This window comes from Pyrus communis, chromosome 10 (assembly GCF_963583255.1).
Source record: "Pyrus communis chromosome 10, drPyrComm1.1, whole genome shotgun sequence".
NCBI lineage: Eukaryota > Viridiplantae > Streptophyta > Magnoliopsida > Rosales > Rosaceae > Pyrus > Pyrus communis.
In genome coordinates, this window is record NC_084812.1 from 22068754 (window position 1) to 22083717 (window position 14964).

Genomic DNA, 14964 nt, shown 5'->3' on the forward strand with positions numbered 1-14964 from the left:
TGTAGGACCCATTCATTGTTCATTCAATTTTATATTATTCCTCTTTTAGTGTTTTAGTTTAGTTGTATACTCTGAACACGTTCCTCAATTGCATATTAATTATATTTTAATTTATAACTTTTATTTCTATTTATTATTTCTCATGCATGTTGTTATAGCTTCTTCAACTTTGGGTGTTGGCCAGGACATGCCTACCCTGGTATTTGGAGGATATCAGGGTTGGGCGTGTCAACACCCATTTGGGTAAGCTCTCCAGTGTGAGAGGGTAAACTAATTGTTATCCAGTGCGAGAGCGTAAGCCAATTCCCCGACACCCATCTGGGTATGCTTTCTAGTGAGATAGGGTAAACCAATCCCTCGACACCCATATGGGTATGCTCTCCAGTGTAAGAGGATAAACCAATTCCCCGACACCCATCTGGGTAAGCTCTCTCATGCGAGAGGGTAAACCAATCCCCTGACACCCATCTAGGTAAGTTCTCTAGTTCGATAGGGTAAACTAATTGCTCTCATGTGCGGGTGGGTAAACCAATTTCGCCAACACCCCTCTGGGTATGCTTTCCAATGCAAGAGGGTAAACTAATCCCCCAAAACCCATCTAGGTAAGCTCTATAGTGCGAAAGGGTAAGCTAATTGCTCTCTAGTGAGGGAGGGTAAACCAATCCCCCGAATAAGCTTTCCAGTGCGAGAAAGTAAACCAATTCCTCGACACCCATCTGGGTCTACTCTTCAACGGAAGGGGCAAACTACCTATGAATTTCCACACAACTACTCATTTTGATATGATTAGTTAATGATTTTCATATTTAATGATTTTCATATTCCACATATCTTTATCATGTTGTGATGCAAGCCACACAGCTCAAAAGATCGAATACTCGAATACCAGCTAAGCAGCATATGGTCAAGGGGCAGCAGCTGACGACGAACTCAACAGCTCCACACCCCAAGAAACCAAAACTCACTGCCATAGCGACTCCAAGGGATTGTCAGCCAAAAGCGATTTCAGACATATTAAAAGCACATTCAAACGATCTCTTAGGTCTTAGGTTGAAGACATCTCCAAAGTTAGATTAGGCTAGTATTTACAATGCACCTTAAGAGATAATATACTTTTGTCTTCATTGAATCACTTTCAAAGTGCAACAGCCGATGACGAACTTAACACTTCAATGCCCCAAGAAACTAAAACTCATGTCTATAGTGACTCTGTGGGATCGTCAGCATTTTTTGAAGCAACGTGTCCAATTGATGGTTCCATGTCTAAAAGTATTGCAAGACGCTTCAAGCAAACAAAGTTTCAAGAAAAATAAAGATGGAGTAAAGCTAAAGCAGTTTATTAAATTTCTAGCAAATTGATAAACTTATACGAAGGTCGCCAAAAACCGACATAAGATAAACAAAGCAGACTACTCATTTAACAACTTGGATGACCTTAGGCTCTCCAGTAGCCGTCCTACCTTCATCAGCCACTTCGCACTCAGCAGTTTGCCTTTAACAGCCACTTCATCTTCACCAGCTCCGATCTTGGCAGCACCATCCTCGATTGATCCATCTATGGTAGCTGAGAAATCAAACTTAAGCAATTTCCTCCTTCCACAGATGTGGTAGCCCAAGCCATGGCCCTTACCAACTGACATGCCGCACCACCCCAACAGTTGCCCCGCGACAACAACACTTAAGAAAAAGACAAAGAAAATTAAGTTTTTCTTACCTTGGTGCGGCGGGAGAAGACAAAGAAATCAATGGAAGATGGTTCTTTGCACGGGCAAGCGAAAAAGAATACTAGGGGAGGGGGAACAAATATCCTCTAGCTTTCTCTCTTTCTTGTAGGGATAAAAATGTACCCTCCAAAGCTGATTTAATCCCCTACTTAAGGTAGGCTTAAATAGGCTTTGGAGGTGATTTATTTCCCTTTCCTAGAAGAATCTAATTCTAAGTCCCAGTGGGAAGCTGCATCAAAGTTGGAGATCTCTACACATACTGCCATTTCTTGCGAACAGCCCAACAAGTGTGGGGGTATTTGTGGAACTTAAAATAATCCCAAAAATTGTGCAGATGACACGTGAATTTTTGGACAAGAAGGACAAAATTACCCTCGAGGCACACATGGATTCCCACGCGCCTGCAACAGACAATAACGGCTCAATCAAGGAAGAGTCAAAGGTGATTAATATGGTATTTATCCAAATACATCTCATCACTGCTCATCAATCCCTCATTGATTTTATTCAAAATGTAACTCCCAAAACTTCCTATTTAATTTAGGAATAATTGACATGTTAATTGCATGATATTATTTTACATAATATCTTGTAATTATTCTTCAATTACCACCATATATGGCCGGTCACTCCTTATAAATAGCCATATTATCCCATTAAAAAGGAAGTCATTTACTACCCACAAACTCCTAAACACATTCTTTTCGAAATTCTAACTTTGGCATCGGAGATTCTTCGGCCAAAGCTCCCCCCTATTCATTGCGGACTCATAACTTTTGGTGTTATTATTTTACAGGTGCATTTTTGTCAAAGAAAAAGATGGTGGAAATTTACATCCACAGATGTTATCCTCTTAAAGGTTAACAATAGCCAAGATTGAATATGATGATTTTGGTGTTAATTACTTTCTCATGCTACTAATGCCAAATTGTTCTCTTCTTGCATTACATATAGAGTAAATTATAGTAGTGGTCCCTTATCTAAAAATCCATAAGCATTGGTCCCTAAACTCATCAACAAATGTAGCTATGATCTTTTTCGTCAACTCCGTTAAAACTTCCGTCAAAATGAGGCATGTGCCACACATGTGTGGTTGAATCAAGGGGAAAATATAGAAAACTAGATGAAAAAAAATGTAGCAATGGCCCCTCAACTTTAACCCAAGTAGAGAAATGGTCCCTCCACTTTAATCCAGTTGAAGCAATGGACCCTCAACATTAACCCAATTGTAGCAATGGTCTTTCCAACTTGAGTCATTTTGATGGAATTCTGATGGAGTTGACAAAAATGACCATAACTGCATGTTTTGATGAGTTAAAGGACCAATAATCATGCATTTTTAGTTGAATGACCATTGCTCCAATTGGATTAATGGTAAGGAACCATTCCTCCAATTTTCTCTATCATATAACCGACTATTGATTGTAGAAATGTAGTATTTGGATATCTTTTTTGATTTAGTGTATCAATTAGTTTGTTGAGCCAAAAGAAACATTTAGAAGAGAAAACGTGAACGATAACACTGTGCATCTATTGTGAATGATTTCTAGGGATTGAGTTTAACGAGGTTGGTAGTTAAAAGTGGAATGCAATTTTAAGCACCAAAACTTGATTACGTTCCTCTCATTTTTTCTATTCACTTTTGCCTCATTTGTTTTTGGTTGCATCGCCTAAAAAACATTGTACATCTCTACATGTTTATATATATACACATACACACACACACACACACACACACACACACACATATATATATATATATATATAACTTTTGATTAAAACAGAAAGTCAACATCCATAGAAGGGGAAATGTTGACTTCTATTGTTTACCTTGTCATGACATGTATAAAATTATCCTATTAGTAATTCTTGTAATACTCATTGATACGAACATGTGGGCGTAAGTAGAACGAGACTTAGACATAAAAACACAACTTTTTTCAGTCCGTAAATGCAAGGCTATTTTCATAAATTTAGAAGTTTTGCTTGAAGACGCATGCATTAGAGAAGACTGAAGGGATTTAAAGTATTTTGAATGTGTTGGTGAAAAAGTTGGAGCCTTTTTCCATGAATGATTTGAGAATTTTTGTAAAATGAAAGGAGGAGTATGAGGTTTTATAGGTGAAACGTTGCGGGGTCATCCATCCGTTGAATGCACACCGACCTTTCTTAGGATTATTAAATCCGACGGTTAAAATTGACAAAAATTTCTCATTTATCATGAATGCAACAAAGGCAAACTTCATCATTGTGACCTTTATGACGATACTTGAGACAGTACGCCTGAATCTGGAATGTCTCGTCTACAAAAGCGAATCACCTAATGAAGATTGAAGACTAAACAGTACATATTCTAGCATACAACGAAAAGCATGGTCTTTGGATAACTATCCATCCTCAAGGGGAACAAGTTCCTTTTAAATACGTAGTTAGGGGCAATTGTGAGACCATGATTTTCCAAGGCCAGAGTAAGGCTGATCGAAATAGAGTTACCTCAGAAGTCCGACCATGAACTAAACAACTCCAACCGAAACTGGATTAACGGAGAAGTGGTGCCACCATCATCTTGTTCCGGAGCAGTGGGCGAAGTCCAAGTAACTTCGCTGAGAATAACCATGTTTGTTCTGCAAGACACAGGGATCTAATCCGTATGAAAGTTGTCAGACATCCTCTATATGTCTTAAGAGTTCCTACAATCCAGGAATTAGAGTGCGCTGCAAGTAATCACACTTCTAAAGATAATGCAATATCTACTTCTAGATATATTCTAGGATTCTCACGTCTTAGCACAATGACTCTATTCTAAAAATGTCTCTCTTCTGACTGGTATAAATACACCCCTTCTAGGTTCGTCTCTAGTAACGTAATCATCGCACTCTGATTCTCTTGGCCACTACTTGAGTCTTATACTTGCTTACTAACTTGACCATCCAAGAGCTTTTGGCAGGCAAACACCCAACCCCCCCCCACCCCCCGGGCGATCTGAGGCTCGCTCACGATTGTTTGCTGCTTTACAGGTTACTCGGATTTGTGCCTCCACCTTCTACAATTGTGCGGGAAACCATGCAAACCAAAAAAAAAAAAAAAAAAAAAAAAAATCAACTTTGGTTCAAGAACCAGACTGGTTTAGGTCCCGGTTTTCATCTTGACAGAATCGCTTATAACCAAACCAAACCGTAAATATAAATAATTTTTGAAAAACAAAAAATTCATAAAATTAACACGATTAGCAAGGTAGGGCTTGTCGAAGGTGTGAATGGACATTAATTTCACAAATGTTTCTTTACATCTTTCACTACTCAAGATTGCACCATATCGGGTGTATAGTGCTGATAGAAAGGAAAAAGAGAATCGATTAAGAATTGAAAGATTTTTGGATGATTACAAAGTACTCAAACCAAGCATGTACTTGTACGCGGATATTAAGAGGATTACAAATCAATTCCAGGACAAGTTGGGCCAAGAGAATATGGAACTGTCTTCCAAAGAATGCTCTCTTCTAAATTCCTTATTGCTGTCAAAAGTTCTCAACAGTTCCAAGGGAGATGGGTAAGAATTCGTAATACTGAGAGATTGAATCTTTTCACATTTGGCCAAATTTTCATGGGATTTTAAGTAGATGAAACAATGAATCTTGAACAAAGCAAAACAAAATTCAATACTGAGAGATTGAATCATTGAAGTGGACGTGGATGTTGGGTACTCAACAGTCCAAGAATGAAAACTCTCATACCAATTTTTATCCAAAATTTTGGAATTATGTGTGTATTGCAACGATTGTCCGAAGGATTATTCTTCTTTTATTAAATTTCCATGGAAAATGAGCATGGGGCACAAAAGTTGAACAAATGAAATTTCAACGATTTGCAAAAGGATTGTGAGTTTGACACGTCATTTTTCTTCCTCTTATGCAGTCATGTTTGTTAAAACACAAAAATAAATATAACTTTACATAAGGAGAGAGAAAGAGTATTTTTTTTTTTGAAAAAATCAAATATTTATTGAAGAGGATGTGGATGTTGATTGATGGGTCGTTTGAATAGGAAAAAACGACTTTGAAGTGAGACGAGACATTCATTAGAAGCTAAAAAAAAAAAGGTTATAGTGATTTAGAAAAATGATGTTTTAACGAAATATTTCCGGTACTGTTCACTTTTAACGAAAAATCACATTTTTACCTTTTCTGGCTATTATGCACTACACCTTTATTTGTCATTTTTCATTAAAACTAAAGTTTTTTTTTTTGAACTTTTCGTTAGTTTTCCTTTAGAAAAAAGCAAGAAAGCCTCATTTTCAAAGTGGTAGTCATTGAAACAATACTTGATTAGAAGAAAAGTCATAGTATTGTATTTACAATTTCAAGTCTTGAGGGGTAACGAGAGTGCAAGTTTCCAATTGGAATATGATATGAAATTTCTACATAACTATATATGACAAAGAAAGAAGTCTAAGTTTCTAAGTGGAAGGGCTTCCAATTGATGTGAGTTTGTTGAGAAATGAAGATGAAGATGAGTATTGTTGTTGATGTGAGTTAGTGAACAACAGAACAAGTTGCTTCTCCTTAGGCCTTTTAACATGATATTACCGGAAAACAAGTTGTTACTAATAAATGTAACTAATTGGTGAACTAAGACATGCGGTACGATTTTTGATAACTAGAGAAGATGAGCAGTGTCATGACAAAATTTATCCAACTAGACCCAAGGGAAAGACTTAGGAACTTCATATGCAATGGGATAAAATCTTAAGCTAATTTCCTTTATAATCTTATAGTCATTAAGTAAAATGTATATGCATATTTCTAGATGCATACACACCAATGTACATAATATTAACTCCTTTTAAGTAGTCATTTGGAAATCTCTCTCGCGTGCTCTTTGTACTGCTCATGCGGTGCCGTTCTAATCCCTTATATATAACCTTTTTTGATCCATTTTTTCATCAATATGCCAAAATCCCTTTAGAATTTGCAATGGGAATTGTTATTGACACTCCAAAAATCTCATTTTACATTCCAAACTTTCTATATTTGGAAAGAAAAATACACTTGTGAGAAGTGTAGAATGAGATTTTTGGAGTGCCAATAATACTTTCCTTTGCAATTTATCTATTTGGTTATGGTAAAAAAAAAAACTTGGAATTTCATTTAAACTCGAAAATCTAGGGATGTGAAAACAATTTTCTCTGTATTGCAATGATTGTCCGAAAGATTATTCTTCTTTTATTAAATTTCCATGGAAAATGAGCAGGGGCACAAAAGTTGAACGAATGAAATTTCAACGATTTGCAAAAGGATTGTGAGTTTGACACGCCATTTTTCTTCCTCTTATGCAGTCATGTTTGTTAAAACACAAAAATAAATATGACTTTTTACACAACGAGAGAGAAAGAGTATTTTTCTTTGAAAAAATCAACTATTTATTGAAGAGGATGTGGATGTTGATTGATGTGTCGTTTGAATAGGAAAAAACGACCTTGAAGTGAGACGAGAAATTCATTAGAAGCTAAAAAAAAAAAAAAGTTATAGTGATTTAGAAAAATGAAGTTTTAACAAAACATTTCCGGTACTGTTCACTTTTAACGAAAAACCACATTTTTACCTTTCTTGACTATTATGCACTACACCTTTATTTGTCATTTTTCATTAAAACTAAAGTTTTTTTGAACTTTTCGTTAGTTTTCCTTTAGAAAAAAGCAAGAAAGCCTTATTTTCAAAGTGGTAGTCATTGAAACAATACTTGATTAGAAGAAAAGTCATAGTGTTGTATTTACAATTTCAAGTCTTGAGGGGTAATGAGAATGCAAGTTTCCAATTGGAATATGATATGAAATTTCTACATAACTATATATGACAAAGAAAGAAGTCTAAGTTTCTAAGTGGAAGGGCTTCCAAATGATATGTGTCACATCCCGGCCCGGGTGGGACCACTTCCCGGGCCCGCTCCACCACCGTAGCACGATATTGTCCGCTTTGGGCTTACCATTCCCTCACGGTTTTGTTTTTGGGAACTCACGAGCAACTTCCCAGTGGGTCACCCATCATGGGATTGCTCTAGCCCTCTTCTCGCTTAACTTCGGAGTTCCTACAGAACCCGAAGCCAGTGAGCTCCCAAAAGGCCTCGTGCTAGGTAGGGATGAGAATATACATATAAGGATCACTCCCCTGGGCGATGTGGGATGTCACAATCCACCCCCTTAGGGGCCCGACGTCCTCGTCGGCACACCACGACTAGGGTTAGTCTCTGATACCAATTTGTCACATCCCGCCCAAGGTGGGACCACTTCCCGGGCCCGCTCCACCACCGTAGCACGATATTGTCTGCTTTGGGCTTACCATTCCCTCACGGTTTTGTTTTTGGGAACTCACGAGCAACTTCCCAGTGGGTCACCCATCATGGGATTGCTCTAGCCCTTTTCTCGCTTAACTTCGGAGTTCCTATGGAACCCGAAGCCAGTGAGCTCCCAAAAGGCCTCGTGCTAGGTAGGGATGAGAATATACATATAAGGATCACTCCCCTGGGCGATGTGGGATGTCACAATATGAGTTTGTTGAGAAATGAAGATGAAGATGAATTTGTTGTTGATGTGAGTTAGTGAACAACAGAACAAGTTGCTTCTCCTTAGGCCTTTTAACATGATATTACCGGAAAACAAGTTGTTACTAACTCTCGCGTGTTCTTTGTAATGCTCATGCAATGCCGTTCTAATCCCTTATTTATAACTTTTTGTGATCCATTTTTTCATCAATATGCCTAAATCCCTTTAGAATTTGCAATTTATCTATTTGGTTATGGTAAAAAAAAAAAAAAAAAAAAAAAAAACTCGGAATTTCATTTAAACTCGAAAATCTAGGGATGTGAAAGCAATTTTCTCTTGTTTGGCAACATGTAGCGAGAGCAAAGGCAAATTGTACAAGAAAAAGTTAGAAATTGGGGATGAAGATTCCCAATTTTAATTTCGTGTAAATAAGTGTAATTTCAAAATTCTAACTATGATAAGAATCACAAATACATTGCGGGGAAATCTTGCGACAACCAAACTTTACGATTAAGATGCCAAATTTCATGATAAAACCTAATAACGGTTTAGGGCTGCATTGTTCACTCTGTTAACTCTCCAAATCTTCGACAGGATTTTCGGCTCGTGCATCATCTTCTTGCTTTGTTCTAGGATCAGCGCCTCTACTCTCTTCTTTCTTGAATTATTTTAGCTTTTCAGGTAGACTCTTTATGCCTGTTGTGAATTTTGCTAGTTATTTTTATTTTCTGATAGTCATCTGTTTGTTGTGCTTTTTTCCTTCCAATTGAATTGCGTATTGGTTGGATCTGTAACATTTATTTTATTTTATTTTATGAATATTGGTGTTAGTTCCTTGTTATAGATGTTGTCCTCTTGAAGGTTAACAATAGCCAAGACTAAACATGATGATTTTGGTGTTAATTACTTTCTCATTATACTAATGCCAGATTGTTCTCTCTTTTGCATTTACATATAACCAACTGTTGATTGTACAAATATAGTATTTTGGAGAACTTTTTTTTTCTTCCTGATTTAGTGTATCAGTTCGTTTGCTGAGACCAAAAGAAAAACGTTGTAGAAGAGAAAACATGATTGATAGCATTGTGGTATATTTATTTTATTTTTTTGATAGAAACGATAAAGTGTTTCATTACTAAGAACAACCAAATACAAGAGGTGTCAAAAGATACAATTTCTCCAATGATCAATTTCTTGAATAGGGAGATAGTTCGCACAAGAAGCAAATACTTTTAAACTCCTATACGGCTACCTCCTTTACGACTATTACAATAGACCACCACAAATAGGAGTTCCAAGTAAAACTGCAACAAAGATAGCAGACATAACATCCTCTCACCGATACCCTGACATAAAGCCATTGACAATGAGACCACATAAATCGCATAAGAGACACAAACAGATCACCGAAGCAACACAAGGTTTACTAACTTAATCCGCTCAAGACGCTACAAACAAAAACTTAAAATTAAACTAAAGTCAATGACGTGTCCAGATGCGTGTCCATAGGGAAGACACGAGTACAGACGTGGCAAGAGACGTGGGTTGTACAACCATGAGGGTGTGTCCGTGGCAAGGACAACAAAGGCTTGGGGCTTAGGATGGCAGAGGAAATACCACGGCAAGCTAGAGCGACCGTCACATCGTCGTTGCCGCCAAACTTACGTAAAATTGTTAGCACAAAAAGCCCCCAAGGGTTTCCGCTGACTAGGAAAAGGATAAGATTTGTGAACACCGAGGCCACATGGGTCACAACATAGCAAAATTGAAATCTTTGTCATCCTCAACATTATCCGACCGCTATCCACAAATTGAAGCAACGAATTGGGCGAGTGTGCAACAAATTTCCAATGTGCATCTATTGTGAATGATTTACGGGGATTGGGTTTAATGAGGTTTGTAGTTAAAGTGGGATGCAATTTAGAACATCAACACTTGATTATGTTCCTCTCATTTTTTCTGTTCACTTCTGCCTCATTTTTTTTTTTTTTTTTTTTGTGGCATCGCCTCAAAAACCTGCATCTACATGTACAAGTATAACTTTTGGTTAAAACAAAAAGTCACATATTCCATAATTAACTATTTAAATTTCTTGCATATCACAGTATATCTTTGTCCATACATTCAAACAAGCATGACAAATACTGAGGAAGAAAATAGGGAAAAAATGAAAATTATTGTCACTACAATTGTATATATATTTTTCTTTTTGAACAACCGATAATATCTACCCTAAGAGGATGAGGGAGTGGCCTAAACCTCACAATGAGCTAGCACTAACATAGTGCAACTTACCTTTAGTGAGAATCGAACATAAAACATTTCATTTATAAGTAAAGAGAAATATCTTAAACCCTAACTGGATATGTTATTATCATGGTCATGCATTGGTGGGGAAAGAACCTGCTTCCACTTATTTCCATAGGAAGTAGAGAGAGAGAGAGAGAGAGAGAGAGAGAGAGAGAGAGAGAGAGAGAGAGAGAGAGAGAGAGAGAGAGAGAGAGAGAGAGAGAGAGAGAGAGAGAGAGAGAGAGAGAGAGAGAGAGAGAGAGAACCCCAAGTAGTATTATAATATTGGTGGGGTTAAGTCACCTTCCGTGAAGTTGCAGTAAGGACTTCTATCCCTGAGAAAAGTCAGTCAATGATGTTGACACACTCAGTCAACGATAAAAATCATAATGCTCTAACTCTTTTTTATTAATGGAGGACTGTGTATAATTACGACGTACATATCTCTGCTCAATTACAGAAAAGAAAAATCCATGCGCGTTATTTTTTTATTATTATCTCATAAATGCAGAAATTGATCATCTCTTCTTTTGCCATATTGATACTGGTTTTCTTCAAACTGGTTGGAGCAAGCCAGTATGTGTGCGCGGAATCTAAGGCTATCCATTTCCCATTGAACATCAGGCGCACACATCATTGTGGAAATCCTGGGCTTGAATGCAATGGGAGATATGAGCAGCAAATACTAATAAAATTATTTGTCAAACACACAGATTACAAGCTTCAGGAAATCCAAATTTATCCCCCACCAAGTAACTGTCTGCCGCTAAAGCCTGTTGAAATCCCAAACATGCCACCCTCTCCCTTCAACGTGTCAGCAGTCGATTACATGAGTAACTTTTCCACAAGTAACGTTACCTTATTCAGTTGTCCTACTTCTGTTGCAACACGAGATCCGAATGTGTATCAAGTCCCCTGCCTCGGCGATCGTGGCAAGAGAACTTATGCCATTTATTCTGACTCTGGTTTTGGAAATTTCTTCCGGAGTCTACAATCTTGTACAAAAATGTATGATGTTTTATCAGTTCCAATTCCAACATTATTTGAATATGAAGTTCTTCGTTTCAAATGGTCTGAACCAAATTGCACAGAATGTGAAGCACAGGGACAGAGGTGTAGGTGGAAGAACGATGGCACAAATAGTGAAATTAAATGTCTTCCCTGGAGGAAACCAAGTAAGGATAACATATATATTCATTGCTAGTTTTAAACATCTTTACATTTATGTCTTAGTAATTATTATTTAAAATATGTTGTCCAATCCATTTTTACTAGGAACATTACCTGACAGTCTCGTTTAAATTTGCAATGATCTTCTACAGGCAACACATGGAAAAAAGTGCTTACAGGTGGAATCCTGGGTGCTTTGCTTCTTGTTCTACTGATGATTGCAGCATATCGGGTATATAGCGCTGATAGAAAGGAGAAAGAGAGTCGATTAAGAATTGAAAGATTCTTGGAGGACTACAAAGCACTCAAACCAAGCAGGTATTCATACGCAGATATTAAGAGGATTACAAATCAATTCAAGGACAAGTTGGGCGAAGGAGCCTATGGAACTGTCTTCAAGGGAATGCTCTCTTCTGAATTCCTTATTGCTGTCAAAGTCCTCAACAGTTCCAAGGGAGATGGGGAAGAGTTCGTAAATGAAGTGCGAACGATGGGTCATATCCACCATGTCAACGTGGCTCGCTTGGTTGGATTTTGCGCTGATGGATTTGCACGAGCTCTTGTTTACGAGTTCTTCCCCAATGGTTCCCTGCAGGATTTCATTTCATCTGCAGATAGTAAGAATTCATTTCTTGGTTGGGATAAGCTGCAAGATATTGCCCTAGGCATAGCCAAAGGAATTGAATATCTTCACCAGGGATGCGATCTACGAATCCTGCATTTCGACATCAAACCCCATAATGTTTTGCTAGACCAAAACTTCACTCCAAAAATTTCTGATTTTGGTTTGGCCAAGTTATGTTCCAAGGATCAAAGCTTGGTGTCCATGACTACAGCTAGGGGGACCATGGGCTACATTGCACCCGAAGTGTTCTCCAGGAATTTCGGAAATGTGTCTTACAAGGCAGATGTCTATAGCTTTGGAATGCTGCTGCTTGAGATGGTAGGAGGAAGGAAGAATATTGGTTCAATCACGGATAACACTACAAATGAAATTTACTATCCCCAGTGGATTTATAATCTTCTAGAGGAAGGGGATGACCTACGAATCCATATTGGGGAAGAAGGAGATGGTAAAATTCCAAAGAAACTTGCAATTATAGGGCTATGGTGTATCCAGTGGTACCCGTCGGATCGTCCTTCCATGAAAACAACACTTCAGATGTTAGAAGGAGGAGGAGAAAGCTTGAGTATGCCGCCTAATCCCTTTGTGCCTACTGGTCCTACAACTAGAAATGCAAGACGCCTAGAGCTAGAAGTTATTACTGAATTAGAGTGAAATGTATATGCAGATATGTAGACATATAGTAATATTTACATTGAATAAGGGGACTGTTTGATAACCATTTCGTTTTCAGCTTTTAGTTTTCATTTTTCACTTTTTTGAAAATTGAAAATTAAAATCTTGTTTGGTAAATACTTTCAGTTAAAAAAAATAAAGATTGAGAACTAAAAAGTGAAAACTCAAAGGAAGTAGATTAAAAGTAGTTACCAAACAAACAAGAATCTCAATAATAATAAAAGATTGAATTGCACAGCGCAATCCAAAGCAATCAAAACATTAACATGGTAAAATTGAACATATCTGATGAAAAAACAAAAAATTGTCAGATAAAAATAAGGATAAAGTAAAATATTTATAAATAGCTCATTGTCTCTTATGTCATCCATTATTTCTATAGTATATATAGATTCTCGGAAAATTTAGGTTCTCATCCCTTATTTTCATATTACATTAATTGAAACCTTATTATTTTTATATTTTAGATCAAGGTCCCTTGACTTATTCTATGCCATCATTTTAGTATTTAAAATATTACATGTCATCATAAATGAAATCTCATCACTTTCTGCATTTAAGGCAAAATAAACTATATGAGTAAGTTTAAAACAAGGAAAATCCATTTGAACTCCTCCATTCTTCTTATTCCCTTATGCACATCCGGAATCTACAACACCAAACCCAATTTTCTCCATTTTTTCTCCATTCCTGAATTGATCCAATGCATATATGTTGAATAATCCTATTGTGATTACAATACAAATTAGCATCAATGGTTTTGTCGGCCTGTGAGATTTGTGTGGCATAGGCAAGGCAATGCACGCTTCGCTTTCTCAAAGATTCTGGTTAATTCAAACATGCAGAGATTGTAGAGTGAGCGGGCTATGTCAAAACTGTACCATTCTGAAGTCATCTTCTCTTGTTCTTTATATTTTTCCTTTTCCTTTTATTATTATATATTAGTCTTGATTATTCAATGTCTGGTTGGCTACACTTATATCCACTACAATAGTTTGGGTCTTTTACGACTTGAAATATACGACATATAATATTGATATGCCTTAAATGACATTATTCATGACACTTATAAAGATCATGTCGTAATACTCATACATAATCTGTCATTCACATCGTTACTTTTGTGCAAGTTGTAAATAAAATTATTCACGACTTAAATGTTGTGTATCGTATTTGACAATTTATACGACGCACTTTTTTTTTATTATTTTTTATTATTTTTATTTTTTTTAAAGGCTTTACGTTATGTCATAACGTGGACTTTCTATATGTTTGGGTTCGTACCTTTTATGGCGCAAATAACACGTCGTAAACAATGGCACAGAAGTTTGTGGTAAAGAAGCCCGCGCACAAATTCATTCTCGCGCCTTCTCTTTTTATTTAGCCGCTTCTTTTTTTGGGTTATTTATTTATTTTTTTCAAATTTCCCTCAAATCTTAAAAGGTTTGTATTTTCTTGGTAAACTTGAAAGAGAAACATTGCAATTGCATTTTCATGTACCCAATATTAATTGTCGAGAGGCCACCCCCTTCCCTTCTCTCTGACATCGTAACTCTCTCCTCTCCATCGATCTCGCTCCACCTGCTCGCCGTCGCTCCACCTGCTTTTCTTAGATTTGTTCTATCATTGTAATTTTAAGGGATTTTAGGTAATGAATTTGGTTGAGAATCTCAGTTAGGTTTGTAATTGTTTTCTTGGTTGCCTGGTTTTGAGGATGATTAATCCACTTTCTGAATTTTAATTACTTTGAACTTTGATTTTTGGGAAACTGCAATCAAAATGTTGCTATGGCTTTATAGTTAGAATCAATTGTGAGTCTTTGATTTTTCTGAATTTCATTTCATCTGCAGATAGTAAGAATTCATTTCTTGGTTGGGATAAGCTGCAAGATATTGCCCTAGGCATAGCCAAAGGAATTGAATATCTTCACCAGGGATGCGATCT

The 14964-nt window shown here is 36.9% G+C and overlaps 1 protein-coding gene across 1 annotated transcript; it reads left to right on the forward strand.

Moving 5' to 3' along the window:
• Positions 1-11020: 11020 nt before the first annotated feature.
• Positions 11021-13086, forward strand: LOC137747457 (rust resistance kinase Lr10-like). The gene is made up of 2 exons (XM_068487573.1): positions 11021-11725; positions 11873-13086. The coding sequence occupies exons 1-2, from the start codon at positions 11056-11058 to the stop codon at positions 12997-12999; spliced, it is 1797 nt and encodes a 598-aa protein (XP_068343674.1). The 5' UTR covers positions 11021-11055; the 3' UTR covers positions 13000-13086.
• Positions 13087-14964: the final 1878 nt, after the last annotated feature.